The sequence below is a fragment of the Pleurodeles waltl genome, chromosome 12 (assembly GCF_031143425.1).
Source record: "Pleurodeles waltl isolate 20211129_DDA chromosome 12, aPleWal1.hap1.20221129, whole genome shotgun sequence".
Classification (NCBI taxonomy): domain Eukaryota; kingdom Metazoa; phylum Chordata; class Amphibia; order Caudata; family Salamandridae; genus Pleurodeles; species Pleurodeles waltl.
This window is the reverse complement of record NC_090451.1, coordinates 535,836,803-535,856,516: the sequence shown is the minus strand read 5'-3', so window position 1 is coordinate 535,856,516 and position 19,714 is coordinate 535,836,803. Positions and strand designations below refer to the sequence as shown.

The following is a 19,714-nucleotide window of genomic DNA, read 5'->3' as shown; positions in this document are numbered from 1 at the left end:
GAAGGAATGTGTAATTGGATGCTAAAAATTAAGTTGCTATTCTTATCTGTATAAAAATAAAGTATGGCCAGCTGGTGTCTGCAAATGAAGCACTGCTACGTGCCTGCAAAAAGAGATCATGCATTAGAGCAAAAACCACCAAATAATGTGCTAGTGAACAGCATATCACTGTCTTTTTAAAATAAAACTACAATTTTTAAACCTTCCGATTAAAATATAGATTTTTGCATTTGTTGCTTATGAATTAAATAAAATATTTATTAGTTTGTGTATTTGTTTGAGTTACATGTGCTTCTGCGTTTCTGTGTATTTTTTGGGGGGGGTTCAAATCATAAAAATTGCTTAGATTTTGTCCCCGCTTTACAGTAGTGATTCACTGGGAGTCCACAGAAGACAAAAGATTAGAAACCGCTGATACAAGAGTGTTGTGGTGGCTCTACATTAAATAATTAATGAGCACGAATTAGAGACAGAACAGATTTCACTTCGTATGAACTCCGTAATTCACAGGAATTACGCACTTTCTGTAAATTATATAAAATAGTTTGCATCTATGGCATCATGCCTATAAAATATGTTTTTAATACCACTGATTTGTGTGTTATAATACATTTTGCCAAATGTGCAACCGGCACACGCACACCTCTGCCTGTAATAATTAGTAATGTTTTTCCTTCTACACCCCAAGCTTGAAACCACCCCCACTCCCTATCCTCCCCCCACGTAAATATTAGGATTTCTGCTTTCTGTGATCTTCCATTTCAATCTCTAGGCCTGGCTGTGAGTAACCTGGCATTTTCTTTCTCCGCAGGAAATGAGTGTAGGTTATGCCAATGGGATCAGGGTGATGAGCATGACGCACACCGGGGAGCCTGGCTTCATGCTGTACATCCCCATTGAGGTAGGTGCCGATTTTCAATCTTTGTAACAGCAATTAAATTCTCCAGCATTATATTTTCCATAAATTCACATGCTTGAATTGTCCCTTATCGAAGTGGGAAACTCTCATACATCTGGAGCTGTATAGATGTCAGTTTCCCATAGAAACAGCAACAAAACTGAACTACAACTAACAAACTACAAACCCTCAAAGTTTTTTTCTTATTTTTATTCTCAGTTTAAATTAAACCTGGTGAGCTCTCTCACTGTCAAGGCAGATATTCTCAGCCACCTCTGGAGGACCATGAGTGGGAGGTTGAGACACCCTAAAGTGACAGAGCTGATCTCCAAATTGGGATTTTCATTTGTGCATCTCTTCACCATGCCCAATTACAAGAGGTGCACTATACACTTTCCTTTGAATGGTTCACTTAGAGATGCCTTTTACTTCAGCTGGCCTTATGCCCGCTGATTCTTTCAAAAGTACTGTGGAAAGTCCAGGAAGATCAAAAACAGTCAAGTCAGATTGCCGCATACTGGGGACAGAAGACCTTGTACACCGATCTGCTTTAACTCAGTACTTAGCCTCTCCTTTCGCTTCCGTGCAAGATGGTCAGGTCTTCCAGCCTAATCCGAGATGCTGTGGCTGCACATGTGAAGTTTGAGCAGTGGCAGTCAGAGTTCTCGTACTTTCCTGATAAGATGTCATCTTAGCTGCCAGGAAGCCCACTAACAAGTCCATTAATGCTGTTCACTAGAATATTTGGTTAATGGTGTTAAATCTCAGCTTTCTGACACCTTGCAGCTTGAAGTGGTTCTTGAAATACAGGGTCTGGTGATAGCTACAGTTAGTGGCTTTCTCGCGGCTTGGTTCGTCTTCATTTGTCTGTCTGACCCACCTGGTTATGTCACCATTAATGATGTGTTTTCTAAAAGGTTTGCTTTACTTGTTTATTCCACCTCCATTGGGATTTGAATCTTATTTGGGATAGATCAGGGCCGGTGCAAATTACATCTAAGAAAGAAGGAGGAGTATCAGAACTATTGGAAGACCTAATAAAAATAAAGGGATTAAGAATAGTCAATGGGAATACCAGATCAGATAACCCGGCGTCACCTACATATAGGAGAGGCGTATACACTAGTCATCTGGACTATGTTTTAGTAAATGACGCCCTCTGGAAATCCCTAACTGACATGATAGTTCTCCCACGTATGGACAGTGACCATCTAGCCTTAAGCACCTCCTTTTCCACTATTTTATTTAGTTCCAAGACACTGTCAACATGGACTTCAAATAGTGTCCTCACTAGGACCAACGATCGTAAAAATGTGAGATGGGATCGGGTTGAAAGTGATGCGAATTTTCAGCTAGCGATCTATAGATCGCTCGCAACAACACTCTCTCCCTTGAAACATACAAACATCAAATTGGTAGACTTGGTCTATCTTCATAACACCTTGGTCACCCGACTAAAACCACACTTCCAGACGGTAAGGAGGCGGACAGAGACTGTGATTAAAACCTCTAGGTGGTTCTCCAATCCCTGCCGCCAAGCTAAGACGCAGTTATTGGTAGCACTTAAGGAAGGGAACCCAAGAGAGATAAGGAAGAATAGGTCTGTATACAAAGACACACTTAAAAATGCAAAAAAAGAATGGACGAATAGGAATTGGAATAAGATGGTTGTGGCGCTCCAGGAGAAGGATCTTAACCTATTCTGGAAGCTAGTGTCAGATAAGAGTAGCCCCCAAGAAATGGGAAGCTACCCTGTTATCCAGCCAGAAATTTGGATGACGCACTTTTCAAATATATATAGGAAACCACATATCAACAGTACTATTAAACCCCTACTAAAACCTAATGATTCTGTTGGCAATATCTTAACGTGGGGGAGTATAACACCACCCAAATTTGATCTGGACCTATTTTCCTTAAAAGAAACAACAGAGGCTCTCAAATCTACACGCAAGGGAAAGGCCCCTGGTCTTGATGGCATCCCAGGAGATCTATATCTTTCTCGTCTGACAACGTGGTCATTGTATCTAAATGCACTTAGTAACGAGATATTGAGGGGGGGAGGACTCCCTATCACATGGCAAGGAGCAGTCATAGTCCCTATCTATAAGAAAGGGCCAAGGGATCAACCTGACAATTATAGGCCTATCAGCCTTATTGATGTTAGTCAAAAAATCTTTGCTAAGCAAGTGCTTAACAGACTACAGACATGGATAGAGGATTCCCAAATTCTCTCCGAATTCCAGGGAGGCTTCAGAAGAGGAGTGAGTACAATAGACCAGGCATTTAGGTTCAACCTCCTTTGCTGGAAATACCTGTCACTCAATAAAAGCCAATTGTATGTAGCTTTTATCGATTTAAAAGCTGCTTTTGACACGGTCCCTCGGGATACACTATGGGAAGTTATGGAGAGTTATCACCCCAATAGCGAACTACTAAGACTGATTAGATACCTCCATGAAGGGACTTATGCCCATGTTCGTTGGTCAGATAGTGGTGACCTAACGGAAGCCATACCCGTCAATAGAGGGGTTAGGCAGGGTTGAATCTTGGCACCAACACTATTTAATCTTTATATAAATGGTGCTGTGGACCAATTGCTACACTGTAATCATGATGCCCCTAGACTAGCTGGAACTCCGGTCCCTATTTTAATGTTTGCCGATGACACCTTATTAATTTCAAGAACACCTATGGGTTTGCAAAACGAACTGGATACCTTTTATAATTTTTGCTCCAACAGAGGACTTGAAATTAATCTAACAAAATCTAAGTTTATGGCCTTTAACCCACACAAATTATTTAGGGGAAAAATGACGATAGCAGGCCAATTAGTGGAGTGAGTCAGACAATTTGACTACTTGGGGATCAGGCTAAGCGACGACCAACGTTGGTCGGAACAGATCAAGAAGAGTCTGACAATACTTAGGCAAAGGGCTATAGTGATAGCCAAAAAAATAGCTAATACCTATGAGGGGGAGATAACACCTGCCATCACCGTTTATAAAGCAGTGGCAGTAGCGGCCTCAACCTATGGTGCCGAGCTTTGGGGCCATACTAATTCTAGATGTCTGACCACTGTAGAAAACCGGTTTATTCGAAACTTCCTAAAGTTGCCGATGAGCACCCCTCTCACTCCGCTCAGATTTGATTTAGCCCTAAATGAAATACACAATGAAATTGCACTAAGACCCCTAATGTATTGGATTAATCTTTGGACCTCAGAGGACCGGCATACTCTCCATGCAGCACTAGATGAATTTCTCGCAAATAACAGTGTACTAAAGATCCCTTGGTTTAGATACATCAGAGACACGTGTAAATTTCTCAAAATGGAGGAGGTGTGGAGTGCTCCCCACAATTTGGTAAAGGAAATAAAGGAACGTGTAAAAAAGTGCTACTGGGAGAACATTTTGACCCAAACTTGGTTAAAAAACCATGGCAGTCTGACTTTGCACTTCTTAGACCACAAATGCAGTCCCAAGTTTGAGGCTTACATGGATAATATAAATCCTCCATATACCAAAACACTATTTATTAAGTTTAGACTAGGGACTCTTCCGCTTAAGTCATTTACAGCGCAATGGAGATCGGAGGACTGCAATTCAATATACTGCCATCACTGTCAAAAGACAAAAGAGTCACTTGCGCACTTTATGTTTTTCTGCCCTAGATATCTGGTACCCAGGAAAAAGTGGATTGCTCCCTTATGTAGGGAAATTGGAATAAGGGAATGGAATACGGCATTACGACTCCTAACAACTGATACAAGTGATAAAATAGTTTTCTCTGTGGTGGGATACCTACGAAGTGCATGGTCAATAAGAACAAAAGAACTATTATAAATGTGTAATCCCAACACATTGGTTTTAGACCATATTCATTTAATATATCAGTTCTCAATTGGATGAAGCTATAGCCTTAATGGTCTGGACTTTTAGTTAAAGAATAATGATGATTTGCATGTTTTATAAATTTGTGACCATAACTTTATTTAGAGGTTTTAAAAAAAAAAGAGATAAATGAAAAATTGGTCCTCCAGCGGCGAGGGTTTTGTAAAAAATATAGGAGACATGAACTAAAACTTTGATAATTACGTGCTTTTAATAATTTGGTTTTAGATTATAATCAATTAGTCTGATAAATTTTAATTGATTGAACCCAAATTCTAACGATCTAATATTTTTATATGTCTTGAGATTTTGTAAAAACAAAAATGTTTAAAAACAATATTATCTACACAATTTTAAAAATCTTAAAGTGCTATGTTTCTTAATCATGTTATGTTTTGTTTTGTCTACTTTGTTGGCTTGCAGCCGAAATAAAGAAAGATTGGAATCTTATTTGGATTTTCTTTTTGACATCCTGATGTAAGCTGATGCACAGTTGCCCTGCTCAACTTCTTTCCTTGAAACGAGTTTTGTTGATGTTAGTCACTTCGGCTCATATGTTAGGGATACTATAGGAGTACTTTAGGCCCTAACAGTTTTCCCACTTTTCCCTGTTTTCGACCTTGATAAGCTGTCTTTTAACACCTGCCTATCCTTCTGTTCATTTCACCTCTTTCTTCCTCCCCTCCACCATATCCAAGCAAGATGTTGGTGCAACTGCATAGACTTGTCCCCTGATGTGAAATGTCTTACTGCATTGACCACATACATCAGGACAGAGTGGATGGACAGCTGTTTGTTGGGTTCCCTAGAGCTAAAAAGTGCAGGGTTGTGCGATCTGGGTTGCCCTCTTTGTTGGTCAGCTTCGCCCTGCCCAAGAAAGACCCTTCCTTCCCATCCCCTGGAGCCATAGCTGCCATCTTGGCTTTCACCAGAAGCACTCCAGTTTCTCACATCTGCCAGGCATCCACAGGGTCATCTTTGCATACATTGTCAAGCATTACTCACTCACGATCAAGGCAGTAATCAAGGTTTTTAATATTCTATTTCATAACTATAATGTCCCTGTAACCTTTGTTTTTTTCAGTGAATTTCTAGATGTTTTTTAACGTAAGTAATATTTAATTACCATATGTTAATCCAACCTCTGCCGCACATGGCCTTTGGCAGTACGCATCTGGGGTTGGCCACAGAGCATGGCCTGCGGCCAACCCCCCCACATTCAGCCAACCCCATTCTGTGGGTCTGTGATTGGCTATATGGGTGTGTGACTGGGTGTGGGTGGTTGTGTGGATGTGTAAGTGGCTGTGTGAGTACATGTGAGTGGCTGTGTGGGTCTGTGAGTAGATGTGTAAAGTGGTTTTGTGGGTCAGTGGGTGTACGAGTAGTTATGTGGGTGTAAAAGTGGGTGAGTGAATGAGGGGCTGTCTGAGTCTGTAAGTGGGTGTGTGAGTGGTTTTGTGGGTCTGTGACTTGGTGTGTGAGTGGGTATATCAGTGGTTGTGTGGGTCTGTGACTGGATATGTGAGTGGTTTTGTGGGTCTGTGGGTGGCTGTATGAGTGGCTGCTTGGTTGTGTGAGTGTTTGGGTTTGCAGGTTGGTGGTGGCTATGTGAGTGACTCGGTGTGGTAGTGTTTTAGTGGGTCTGTGAGTGGGTGTGTGAATGGTTTTGTGGGTTGGTGTGTGAATGGTTTTGTGGGTTGGTGTTTGAAGGAGTGACTGGGTATGTCAGTGGTTTTGTGCGTGTGTGAGGGGCTGTATGGGTGTGTGGGTCTGTGACTGGGTGTGGTAGTTGTTTTGTGGGTCCGTGAATAGGTGTGTGAGTGGCTTTGTGGGTCTGTGAGACGGTGTGCGAGTGGTTTTGAGGGTCTGTGAGTGGCTCTATGGGTGTGTGAGTGGTTTTGTGGGTGTGAGTGGCTGTGGAGACTGACTTGGTGTGGAAATGGTTTTGTGTGTCTATGAGTAGGTATCTGTGTGTGTGAATGGATGTGTGATTGGGTCTGAGTGAGTTTGTTTTTTTCATTGGGGTTTGGGTCGACGAATCTGTAGCGGATTCACACGGGGTCTGCGCTGAGCACCCCATAGGATCCAGAGATCCCTGCGCTCTCCAAAAGAACCGTTTTAGGCACTTTCTTGCCTATGAGGGGACCCTCAGCGACCCCAGACCCCTCCATTAGTCCCATGGGATAGGGACACCTCTACCATGACCCATTCTGTCACTTTTCAGTTTTATTTTTCCCTCCTGAAATGCACAAAATGGTAGCCACAACTTTTCCCTCAGATTGCAGCCAGCAAATCCAGGCATTGCTCTCTAGATATACATAAATCCTTTTCCTTTAATAAATCCGAAACAGAACAGGCTTATTAGCAAATTAGAAACAGAAATCTTTCTCGACCAAGATCTAGCTTTCTGACAAATCTGGTGTAATTCTGTCCAGCTGTTCCGACTGTGGTCGTGTCTAAAACCCCAGTGGGAAATGGCATTGGGAAAACGCATTCTGGGACCTCCTCCCTTTTTTGCCCTCTTCTTGATGAATCACACCAAAACTTCCCAGACATCAGCTAAAGTGAATGGCAAACTAGTTTCGAAAATTTTGTGAAGATTTGTTAAACGGTGCAATCGTTATTAGCAAAACAAAAAATGCTTTTCCTATGGAAACCAGGTCCTAACTAGAAATACCTACTGGCGATATATATATATATATATATATATATATATATATATATATATATATATATATATGTTCGATGGCATGTGTAGCTGCAGATACACATGCTGTGCACAGTCCGCCACCTGGTGTTGGGCTCGGAGTGTTACAAGTTGTTTTTCTTCGAAGAAGTCTTTTCGAGTCACGAGACCGAGGGATTCATCCCATTTCTACTCCATTGCGCATGGGCGTCGACTCCATCTTAGATTGTTTTTTTTCCGCCATCGGGTTCGGACGTGTTCCTTTTCGCTCCGTGTTTCGGGTCGGAAAGTTAGTTAGAATCTCGGAAAAAAACGTTGGTATTGTTTGCGTTCGGTATCGGGTTAGTTAGAACAAATCGACACCGAATTCTGAAGAGCTCCGGTGGCCCTTCGGGGTTTTTTCGATCCCCCGTCGGGGACTTCAAGGCTGATGGAACGGACCCCATTCCGCTTCTGCCCAAAATGCCATAACAAGTATCCGTATACGGATCAGCATCTGGTCTGTAACTTGTGCTTGTCTCCCGAGCACAAGGAAGATACTTGTGAAGCCTGTCGAGCGTTTCGGTCGAGAAAGACATTAAGAGACCGAAGAGCCAGAAGACTGCAAATGGCGTCGACGCCGACAGGGCAAGAGCGTTTCGAGGAGGAAGAAGAAGCTTTCTCCATCCACGAGTCGGACTCGGAAGAGCTCGAGGCCGAAGAAACGCCAAAAACCGTGAGTAAGACGTCGAAACATAAGACTCACGAGAAGTCAACAAAAGCCCAGGGGACGCCACCGCCAACAGGCCATGGCTTAACCCGAAAAATAGGTGACCGATCATCAGCACCGAAAAAGGGCACGCTTGTGGCGAAGTCATCCGACTCAGGTCGAGATACCGCCACACAGCAACCTCGGACCCGAGACAGCAGCTCTGAAAAAATTCGGCACCGAGACAGCGGCACCAAAGAAGTTCGGCACCAAGACACCACGCCGAAAATAAAAAAGGTTTCTTCAGAGCCTAAAAAGACGTCCGAAAAAGTTTCGGTTCCGAAACATCCAGCCTCAGAGCCGAAAACAGGTTCCTACACAGAGGAACAAGGATTAACCTCCCAAATGCAAAAGCCTAAATTCGGAGAGGAACTTGAAGCTGTAGAGCCAGACTATACACAAAGAAGGCTCCACATTCATGAGGACACAGGGAAGATAACCACTCTTCCCCCAATTAAAATAAAAAGAAAACTTGCCTTTCAACAAAAGGACAAGCAGCCACAGGCAAAAGTGGCAAGGAAAACAACTCCACCACCGTCTCCACCACCATCAATACACGCATCACCAGTAACAACTCCACCACTGATGCACTCCCCAGCTCATACTACAATGAGTCAGGATGATCCCGATGCATGGGACCTTTACGATGCTCCAGTATCAGACAACAGCCCAGACTCGTACCCTGCAAGGCCGTCGCCACCTGAGGACAGTACATCTTACACACAGGTGGTCGCAAGGGCAGCTGCTTTTCACAACGTCACCTTGCATTCCGAACCAATTGAGGATGACTTTTTGTTTAACACCCTATCCTCCACCCATAGCCAGTACCAAAGCCTACCTATGCTCCCAGGAATGCTAAAACATTCAAAACAAATCTTTCAAGATTCTGTTAAAGGCAGAGCCATAACTCCAAGGGTGGAGAAAAAATACAAGCCACCGCCAACAGATCCAGTTTATATTACAACGCAATTGACACCGGACTCAGTAGTTGTCGGGGCAGCTCGTAAGAGAGCGAACTCTCATACCTCAGGGGACGCACCACCTCCAGACAAGGAGAGTCGCAAATTTGATGCTGCGGGCAAAAGGGTGGCAGCACAAGCAGCAAACCAATGGCGCATTGCCAATTCACAAGCACTTTTGACAAGATATGATAGAGCTCATTGGGATGAGATGCAGCATTTCATAGAACACTTACCCAAAGAGTTCCAGAAAAGGGCGCAACAGGTGGTGGAAGAAGGACAAAGTATCTCAAATAATCAGATACGGTCTTCAATGGATGCAGCAGATACAGCTGCAAGGACAGTAAACACTGCAATAACAATTAGAAGGCACGCATGGCTGCGTACTTCGGGGTTCAAGCCGGAAATTCAACAAGCTGTGCTAAATATGCCCTTTAATGAACAGCAGTTGTTTGGGCCGGAAGTCGACACTGCTAATGAGAAACTCAAGAAAGACACTGATACAGCCAAAGCCATGGGCGCACTCTACTCCCCGCAGAGCAGAGGCACTTTTTGCAAAACACCTTTTAGGGGAGGGTTTCGAGGTCAACCAACAGAAACCACAACATCACAAGCAAGGCCCACTTACCAGAGCCAATATCAGCGGGGAGGTTTTCGAGGGCAATATAGAGGGGGCCAATTCCAGAAGAATAGGGGAAAGTTCCAAAGCCCCAAAACTCCTCAAAATAAACAGTGACTTACAAGTCACACAACCCCATCACATAACACCTGTGGGGGGGAGACTAAGCCAATTTTACAAACATTGGGAGGAAATAACAACAGACATTTGGGTCTTAGCAATTATCCAGCATGGTTATTGCATAGAATTTCTCAAATTCCCTCCAAACGTCCCACCGAAAACACACAGTATGTCAAAACAACATATAGACCTTCTAGGACTAGAAGTTCAAGCATTGCTACAAAAAGAAGCAATAGAATTAGTACCAAAACTACAGATAAACACAGGAGTTTACTCACTGTACTTTCTAATACCCAAAAAGGACAACAGTCTGAGACCAATACTAGATCTCAGAACACTAAATACCTACATCAAATCAGACCACTTTCACATGGTTACATTACAAGACGTAATCCCACTGCTCAAACAACAAGACTACATGACAACACTAGACCTAAAGGATGCGTATTTCCATATACCAATACATCCTTCACACAGAAAATACCTAAGGTTCGTATTCCAAGGAATACATTACCAATTCAAAGTGTTGCCATTCGGAATAACAACTGCGCCAAGAGTTTTTACAAAATGCCTGGCAGTAGTAGCTGCACATATCAGAAGGCAGCAAATACATGTGTTCCCGTACTTAGACGACTGGTTAATCAAAACCAACACGCTAAGACAGTGTTCACAGCACACAAAATATGTCATACAAATCCTCCACAAACTAGGTTTCTCGATCAACTACGCAAAGTCACACCTTATGCCGTGTCAAAAACAGCAATACTTAGGAGCGACAATCAACACAGCAAAAGGGATTGCCACTCCAAGTCCACAAAGGGTTCAAACATTTCACAATGTAATACAGGCCATGTATCCAAAACAAAGGATACAAGTCAAAATGGTAATGAAACTGCTAGGCATGATGTCTTCATGCATAGCCATTGTCCCAAACGCCAAGTTGCACATGCGGCCCTTACAACAGTGCCTAGCATCACAATGGTCACAAGCACAGGGTCAACTTCTAGATCTGGTGTTGATAGACCGCCAAACATACATCTCGCTTCTATGGTGGAACAGTATAAATTTAAACCAAGGGCGGCCATTCCAAGACCCAGTGCCACAATACGTCATAACGACAGATGCTTCCATGACAGGGTGGGGAGCACACCTCAATCAACACAGCATCCAAGGACAATGGGACATGCATCAAAGACAGTTTCACATAAATCACTTTGGAACTGTTAGCGATATTCCTAGCGCTGAAAGCATTTCAGCCCATAATAACCCACAAATACATTCTGGTCAAAACAGACAACATGACAACAATGTATTACTTAAACAAACAGGGAGGGACGCACTCGACACAGTTGTGTCTCCTTACACAAAAAATATGGCATTGAGCGATTCACAACCACATTCGCCTAATAGCACAATTTATTCCAGGGATTCAGAACCAGTTAGCAGACAATCTCTCTCGGGATCACCAACAAATCCACGAATGGGAGATTCACCCCCAAATACTAAACACTTGCTTTCAAATTTGGGGAATACCTCAAATAGATCTATTTGCAACAAAGGAAAACTCAAAATGCCAAAACTTCGCATCCAGGTACCCACAGGATCAATCCCAAGGCAATGCTCTATGGATGAACTGGTCAGGGATATTTGCGTACGCTTTTCCCCCTCTCCTTCCATATCTAGTAAACAGGTTGAGTCAAAACAAACTCAAACTCATACTAATAGCACCAACATGGGCGAGGCAACCTTGGTACACAACACTACTAGACCTTTCAGTAGTACCTCATGTCAAACTACCCAACAGAACAGATCTGTTAACACAACACAAACAACAGATCAGACATCCAAATCCAGCATCTCTGAATCTAGCAATTTGGCTCCTGAAATCCTAGAATTCGGACACTTAGACCTCACACAAGAATGTATGGAGGTCATAAGACAAGCTAGGAAACCTACCACTAGACACTGCTATGCAAATAAGTGGAAAAGATTTGTTTATTACTGCCATAATAATCAAATTCAGCCATTACACGCATCTCCAAAAGATATAGTAGGATATTTACTACATTTACAAAAGTCAAATCTAGCTTTCTCTTCAATAAAGATACATCTTACCGCAATATCAGCTTACCTGCAAATTACTCATTCAACTTCATTATTTAGAATACCAGTCATAAAAGTGTTTATGGAAGGCCTAAAGAGAATTATACCACCAAGAACACCACCTGTTCCTTCATGGAACCTCAACATTGTCTTAACAAGACTCATGGGTCCACCATTTGAACCCATGCATTCTTGTGAAATGCAATACTTAACGTGGAAAGTTGTGTTTTTAATTGCCATCACATCTCTAAGAAGAGTGAGTGAAATTCAAGCTTTTACCATACAAGAACCATTTATTCAAATACACAAAAATAAAATAGTCCTACGAACAAATCCAAAATTTTTACCAAAGGTAATCTCACCGTTCCACTTGAATCAAATGGTAGAATTACCAGTGTTCTTCCCACAGCCAGATTCTATAGCTGAAAGAGCACTACATACATTAGCCATCAAAAGAGCGCTAATGTACTACATTGACAGAACAAAACTAATTCGAAAAACAAAACAACTATTTATTGCTTTTCAAAAACCTCATACAGGAAATCCAATTTCTAAACAAGGCATTGCTAGATGGATAGTTAAGTGCATTCAAACCTGCTATATTAAAGCAAAGAGAGAGCTGCCTATTACACCAAAGGCACACTCAACCAGAAAGAAAGGTGCTACCATGGCCTTTCTAGGAAATATTCCAATGAACGAAATATGTAAGGCAGCAACATGGTCTACGCCTCATACATTTACCAAGCACTACTGTGTGGATGTGTTAACTGCACAACAGGCCACAGTAGGTCAAGCTGTACTAAGAACATTATTTCAAACAACTTCAACTCCTACAGGCTGAACCACCGCTTTTGGGGAGATAACTGCTTACTAGTCTATGCACAGCATGTGTATCTGCAGCTACACATGCCATTGAACGGAAAATGTCACTTACCCAGTGTACATCTGTTCGTGGCATAAGTCGCTGCAGATTCACATGCGCCCACCCGCCTCCCCGGCAGCCTGTAGCCGTTTAGAAGTAGATCTTGAACATTTGTACATTTGTAAATATATTACTTTAAGCTTTATTATGTACATACGTATTCACTCCATTGCATGGGCACTATTACTAGCATACACAACTCCTACCTCACCCTCTGCGGGAAAAACAATCTAAGATGGAGTCGATGCCCATGCGCAATGGGAGGAGTCCCTCGGTCTCGTGACTCGAAAAGACTTCTTCGAAGAAAAACAACTTGTAACACTCCGAGCCCAACACCAGATGGCGGACTGTGCACAGCATGTGAATCTGCAGCGACTAATGCCACGAACAGATGTACACTGGGTAAGTGACATTTTCCATATATATATATATATATATATATATATATATATATATATATATATACACACATTATGGGTGGTTAAGGTGTTTTTAGAGTTTGGGGAGGGTTGGGGTAATGGGTGGTAAGGGTGTTTTTAGGGTTTAGGAGTGTGTAGGGGTATAGGGCCAGATGTATAAAGCATTTCAGCCGCTAACGGCATATCGAGCCATTTGTGACCGGAAAATGCTTTTTATGATGTAGCAAAGGCAAAATGTGACTTGCTAACTTGTTACCGAATCACATTTTGCTTTTGTGATTCGGTATTAGGAAGGGGCATGTTTGGGGCGTCCCTTTCTATACTGAATTGCACTGGTATTTGGAATGTTTTGGAACCGAAATGTGGTTACAAAATATTCACATTTTACCATCTCCTTGAAGGTAACCCAATCGCAAATGGAGAGGGGTCCCCAAGTGACCCTTGCCCCTTTGTGAATGGCGGTGCAAACATTTTTTAAGAGCAGGCAGTGGTCCCATGGACCACTGCCTGCTCTTAAAAAATTAAAAGACTTCATCATCATCATTTTACTTTATTTCGGTAAGAAAAACATACCATATAAATGCAATACATAACAATGTGTAAAGAAAAGTTATAAAGAGTGGACAATAAAAATAGATAAATTCTTAAAAAGGAAATTAGAACCATAAAAAGATAGACATAAAAGATTTCTTGCACCAGCAACGCCTCTGGACCCAATAAATATCAGCTAATATCGTACACCAAGGTGCAGTAAATATACATAAAAGAAATCTAAGTCTAAAAGACAGCCACCCACACGTATTCTTTAAAATGCTAATCTAAAACACCTCACATGGTTCCTTATTTTGTTTCCACAAGATGGAATATATAAGCAGATAAAGCCAGTTTGGGGAATTCTCTCAGCAGATGAACAGTTCCCAAAGACCATTTATATCCATTAATATAAAAACTGCGCCTCAGGTACCACAAAGTACCAATTAATATCATGCACCAAGATACAATAAATATGCATGGAAAAATCTAAATCTAAAAGGCAGCTACCCGGTCATGTTCTTTAGAGTCGCTAGCCTGAGACGCCAGATTGATTCAAAGAATTTTGCCACCGGATAAACTATATTAACCGATGGATCAGATTTAAAAATTCTCTCGGCATGTAAACAGCTCCTGAAGCCCATTTGTTTACATAGAGGATTAATCCAAGAGGCCCTCTGTTTGTCATATGCACGACATTGGAAAAGGACATGTAAGACAGACTCTTCGTTTTTACATCCCATTGGTCAGGACTTAGACTTATTAATAGAATTAGGCCATTTGTAGGTTAAAGAACACAGAGGGAGGGACCCTATTCTAAATCTGATAAAAGGGGCACGCGCGGATGGGGAAATTGCTGCATCCATGAAGGGCTCAAACTCATAGTGACATATGAACTGCAAATAGGTATCAGACATGGACAACGGCACAACCTCAGCCAGTTGAGTAGTTTGGATTTTGAGCCAAAAAGCATCCTTCAATGACTGCACAGCATTTGTGGGAATGGAAAGGGGATCCTTCCAATAGGACCCCAAACCAAGGGGCATTAAGAACCATTCAACATAAACACACCAATTGATTTTAATCTTGGGGTTGTGGCCCACCAGATTGAGGAGCCCATATCTAAATGGAATGAGGGCATGTGAAGACCATAGCCGAATCCAAAACAGGAGAGGCCTTAAGGCAGCAAAGTGATTAATTGGAAAGAGATTTAAATCCATTCGGATAGGTAAGGATGGAGTGCTGGAAGGAACTTTTAGCATCATCTTCAAAAAATGTTCTTCCGCCCTAGCCAAATTCACCAAGTTGCAATGGCCCCAAAGCTCCGCACCATACAAAGCCCCCCCCCTCCCCGGCTTGAGATTTATATATTTCAAGAGCAGGAGTCATGGCAAAACTAGGGGATCTTGTCGCAAATCGCACAATGCCACCCGCCCCTTGTTTCAGGCACATTAATGATTTCTGGCGATGGGCATGCCAGAAGTGTGGGTCTTCTAATTTCATACCTAGGTAAACGCCTTCTAGATAAACAGGTCTCTTCATTTTCTGCTTTTTGACCCCAAACACCATGTAATTCGTTTTAGCTGAATTGATTTCCAAGCCATGGTCCTTGCAAAACTCCAAGAACCTTGCGAGCAGATATGAGAGACCCATAGCTGTTCGAGAAAGTAGCAAGGTATCATCAGCAAATAGGAGGCATCGGAGCTTCTGCCCACCCATACTGGGGGCATCACCAGGACAATCTAAAAGGTACGGAATGCAGGCATTGATAAACAGGAGGAACAGGGTAGGTGCAAGAACGCAACCTTGCCTCACACCACGAACAGTGGGAAATGCTGGAGTCAGATCACCTGCCGGACTCCATCGTACTTTGGCACAGTTGCCAGAGTAAAGATTTTTATATTAATCATAGAGCCTGGGACTCCAGCATTTCTCATAACATCCCACCACTTGGGGCTCAGGACAAGGTCAAAGGCGGATTTCAGATCAACAAAGGCCAAAAATAAGTGGCCTTGATCTACGTCTACGATCTTCCACTTTATGGTGATAAAGTGGAAGACCTGATCAATGGTGCTGACCTTGTCCCTGAATCCTGCCTGCAGGTGGCTTAATACCTGGTTTTTCACCATCCAGTGTTTCAGTCTACTTAGCAGCTGGGAGCAGAATTTTGTTTATAAATTGTCTAGTAGGCTAATGGGTCTGTAATTTCCTGGAAGACTTTTCTCTCCTTTCTTATGAATAGGAACAATTGTTGCCTCCATCCAGGAATCCGGGTAAGACCTGGTAGCCAAAGCATTGTTCGATATCCTATTGATATACCGGGTCCATGTGGCCAAATCTGATTTGTACAAATCCGAGGGGATGCAGTCTGCTCCCGGGGCCTTCCCTGATTTTTGGGCACTAATTGCCAACTCTGTTTCTTTTAAAGTAAAGGGAGGCACCGCAGGGCAACACGTTGGGGTATTCTACAGAGCTGATGGCAACAAATTCCGGCGAGGAGCCATACAGTTCCCTAAAAGGAGCAAGCCAAGTATCAGCAGTAATTTGGCATTCTGGAGTGAGTGGCAGATCTGTATCTCTGCGTGAAACCAGGAGCCAAAAGAGTTTAACATCACGGATGGAAGAGGAGAATTCTTTCGTTTCGAAGCAGAAAAAAGCTCCTTGAGAGCCATAAAAAGAACCACATGAGAAAACATGACTTCCAGTGGGGGTAGTACAATATTATCATCAAAGAGCTGATGTCTAGAAACTAAGGCGCGCAGTTTATCATTTAACAGGTTGGACTTCTGGAACGAAGCCCATCTCACATTGTGCCTGTTGCTAGACAACTTCAAAAGATCATGAACATTAGAAGCAGAAAGCGACGGAAGTCCTGCAAAAAGAGTTCCATTAAATACAATTTGTAAAGGAGCATGATCACTGGTAAGCCGTGGACCCACTTCCATATTGATTATGGAATGCCAAACCCGTAGATCGAAATTGACATAATCCAAAATACTACTATATAGAGACCCCTAAAAAAAGTTGGTCTAGCAGGGTTGTCAGCAGGAAATCGGCTATTTCTGAAGCGATGGCCATAAATTACTCTGAGATCTATTATTTGCATCGCCCTGCAAGAAGCAGTAGACAACGCTGATTGACTTGGACTTCGTCTTCAGCCTGTATTGTCTCGGCGTAGGCCAAGTCAAGTTCGATTTGCGCGTTAAGATCACCTGCGATGATAATACGATATTTGGAGCGAAAGTCAGATATGAGATTGTGCAGGCGATTTATAGTGGCAGACTGATGGTTGGAGGGGCCTGGTCTGTTGTAAATATTAATACATAACACGGGAATACCCAAATTTGGCAGTATTACTATTGCCAGAATGTCACAAGAATCTACAGCGATCTCCTTAACTTTGCCCACCTCTGTCATCTTTACCCAGGTGCATAGACCCCCTATTGCCCTGCCCATAGAAGACTGCATTGCATTTTTGGTAAAAGAACAAAAACCTTGCCTGTACACGCATTCCGTGGCCCATGTTTCCTGAAACATGCAAATGTAGAAAGGTTCAATGTAAGCCCCCCACTCTGGATCAACTAATTTACTTTTAATACCTGCCACATTCCAGGACAAAAGTTTCCCTGTAATTTCAACAACCAATGCTGGATTAAAATTCGCAGTAGCGGTACTAGATGGATCCCATAGAATGTTGTCACCTGAACTTGGCAAGGGAGTTTGGGGGGGCAAGGCCTGAGAATCATAACCAACACTGGATTTACAAAAACTAGGGGGACATAGTCAATCCACATCAGAAGTGCCCTGTTGAGGCCCTGAGACGCATGCACTAGCACATTTAAAAACAGGGGCCATGTCAGACTCCGCATCAGGAATGGGTGGCAGATCAGAAGAGGCAACAAGGTCAGTTACGTTAGATGGGATCAGCTTGTCCATACTTGAACGAGAGGACAGGCTCTTAGATCCCAAAGCAGGCAAGCTGTCACTAAAAAATATGTCAAGTTCCTTCCTTGTCAAATTACGTGCTTCCATCTGGAGGAGGCCCATGACTAAAGAAGGGCTTGCAAGATTGAGTTTAATAGTGTCCCGCCCACCAAAGTGACCATGCAGCTGCGAGGCCGATACAATATCTGAGTGGATGATTGAGCCACAGCCTCTGACATTGCAAATCCAATGCGAAGCCTTGTTGTTTAAAGAGGGTATGTCTTCCCTCAATTGAGCTGTAAGAGGGGGAACGTTGCACATGTAGATACAATTCCGATTAGACGTAAGGATTGGGTGGCCAGAGACTAATATAGGGTTCACATTCCGGTCGATAGTGAAAGGAGAGATTGTAGGTTTTGCCAAACGAGGAGCAGGGTATTTACCGTGATGCAACCTATAACTAGGAGTCTGGGCAGCCTCAAAAGACATTGGAAGATCTGCTGGCAAAGGAACAGAGGCCATCGGATGGATACATTGCAATAGCGCTGAATTCGAAACACACTGGGGAGTTGGTTCAGATTTTTTGAGAAGCTTAAGGACTTCAAGCAATAGGCACTTCAACTCCCCTACTTCATGCTTTAAACTGGAGAATAAAGCTGGAAAATCTTCTCCAAGAGAATCACGGTTAGGAAGCACAGGGGTCAAACGAGTCTGATTGATGCTGGTCGAACCTAAATGATCCAAAGCAGAAAAACAATTTGAACAGGAAATCCCATGGAAAATAGGGTCTGTGGCTATAGCTTTCAAGTTAGACACAGAGTCAAGCAAAGGTGAAGGGTCAGCCGTACAAGGGGGGCTTGAGGGAGCAAGAGCTTGAGCTGCAATTCTCGGGGGCAGAACATCAATAGAGGAGTTAGATCTAGATGTTAAAAACGGAAATAGAGTTCCGGGTTTCAGCCTCTTCCGAGCATTGCTCTCTTTATCCTTGATAATTGACTCCACTTCTTCAATTAAATTATCAATTTGTCTGGACACACAATTGGTATGAGGCTGCGTTGCTCTACTAGATTTGGGAATTTTCGTTTTGGCAGGGCCTAAATCTGGGCTGGATCTCCCCTTACATTTCCCCATTCTGAGAGAGTAAAAGGACTCAGCACCAATATAGGTGCAACAAGGAAAAAAGGAACACAAGTATATCAAAGAGCCTTCAACCGTACCTTAAGTTCCAAAGGGAGGGCACGGTCCATCCCAAAGAACAAATGCAAGTAATCACAGCAAGTCAGACAATATTATGTAGGACACAGCAGGTGAGCCAAGATTCCTTGACCCTCTCAGTCGCCGCCAAATAGCAAATATGAAAGGGTATGGCCCAGCCCAGTCTCTTCCGGGCGCTGACGGGTGCAGGACGGGCCCGCCCTTGGCCCGGGCTTTGCCCGGGCGCGTCCTGCAAAGCAGGCGCGCAATGCAAGTTTAAAGGGGCCTGGTCCCCGCCCCTTCCAGTCAGCTGATTTCTCCCGGCAATCCAAATGTGCGACCCGCGAAGCGGGTGCGCGATGCAAGTTTAAAGGGGCCTAGTCCCCGTCCCTTCCAGTCAGCTGATTTCCCCCGGCAATCCAAATGCACGACCCCGAAGACTTTTCTGTTTACTTTTTGAAACGCATCCTGTTTTCCTTTTAGGAAAACAAGCTGCATTTCAAAAAGAAAAATCATCTTTATTTGAAAAGCAGTCACAGACATGGTGGTCTGGTGTCTGGCAGGCCACCATCCCTGTGAGTGCGACGATTTCCAAAGGGATCGCAAATAGCGACCTATCTCATGATTTATGATGAGGGAGGTAATTTGCTACCCAATTTAGGATCACAAACTGTGTACTTAACAGTGTTGTACTTTCT

The 19,714-nt window shown here is 43.1% G+C and overlaps 1 protein-coding gene across 2 annotated transcripts in view; it reads left to right on the top strand.

Moving 5' to 3' along the window:
• PDPR (pyruvate dehydrogenase phosphatase regulatory subunit) overlaps positions 1 to 19,714 on the top strand; it is a 685,893-nt gene that overhangs the window by 587,933 nt on the left and 78,246 nt on the right. For both annotated transcript variants that reach the window (XM_069217552.1, XM_069217553.1), the window contains exon 16: positions 812 to 901. In XM_069217552.1, the coding sequence (XP_069073653.1) occupies positions 812 to 901 (90 nt within the window). The remainder of the gene's footprint in view (positions 1 to 811; positions 902 to 19,714) is intronic.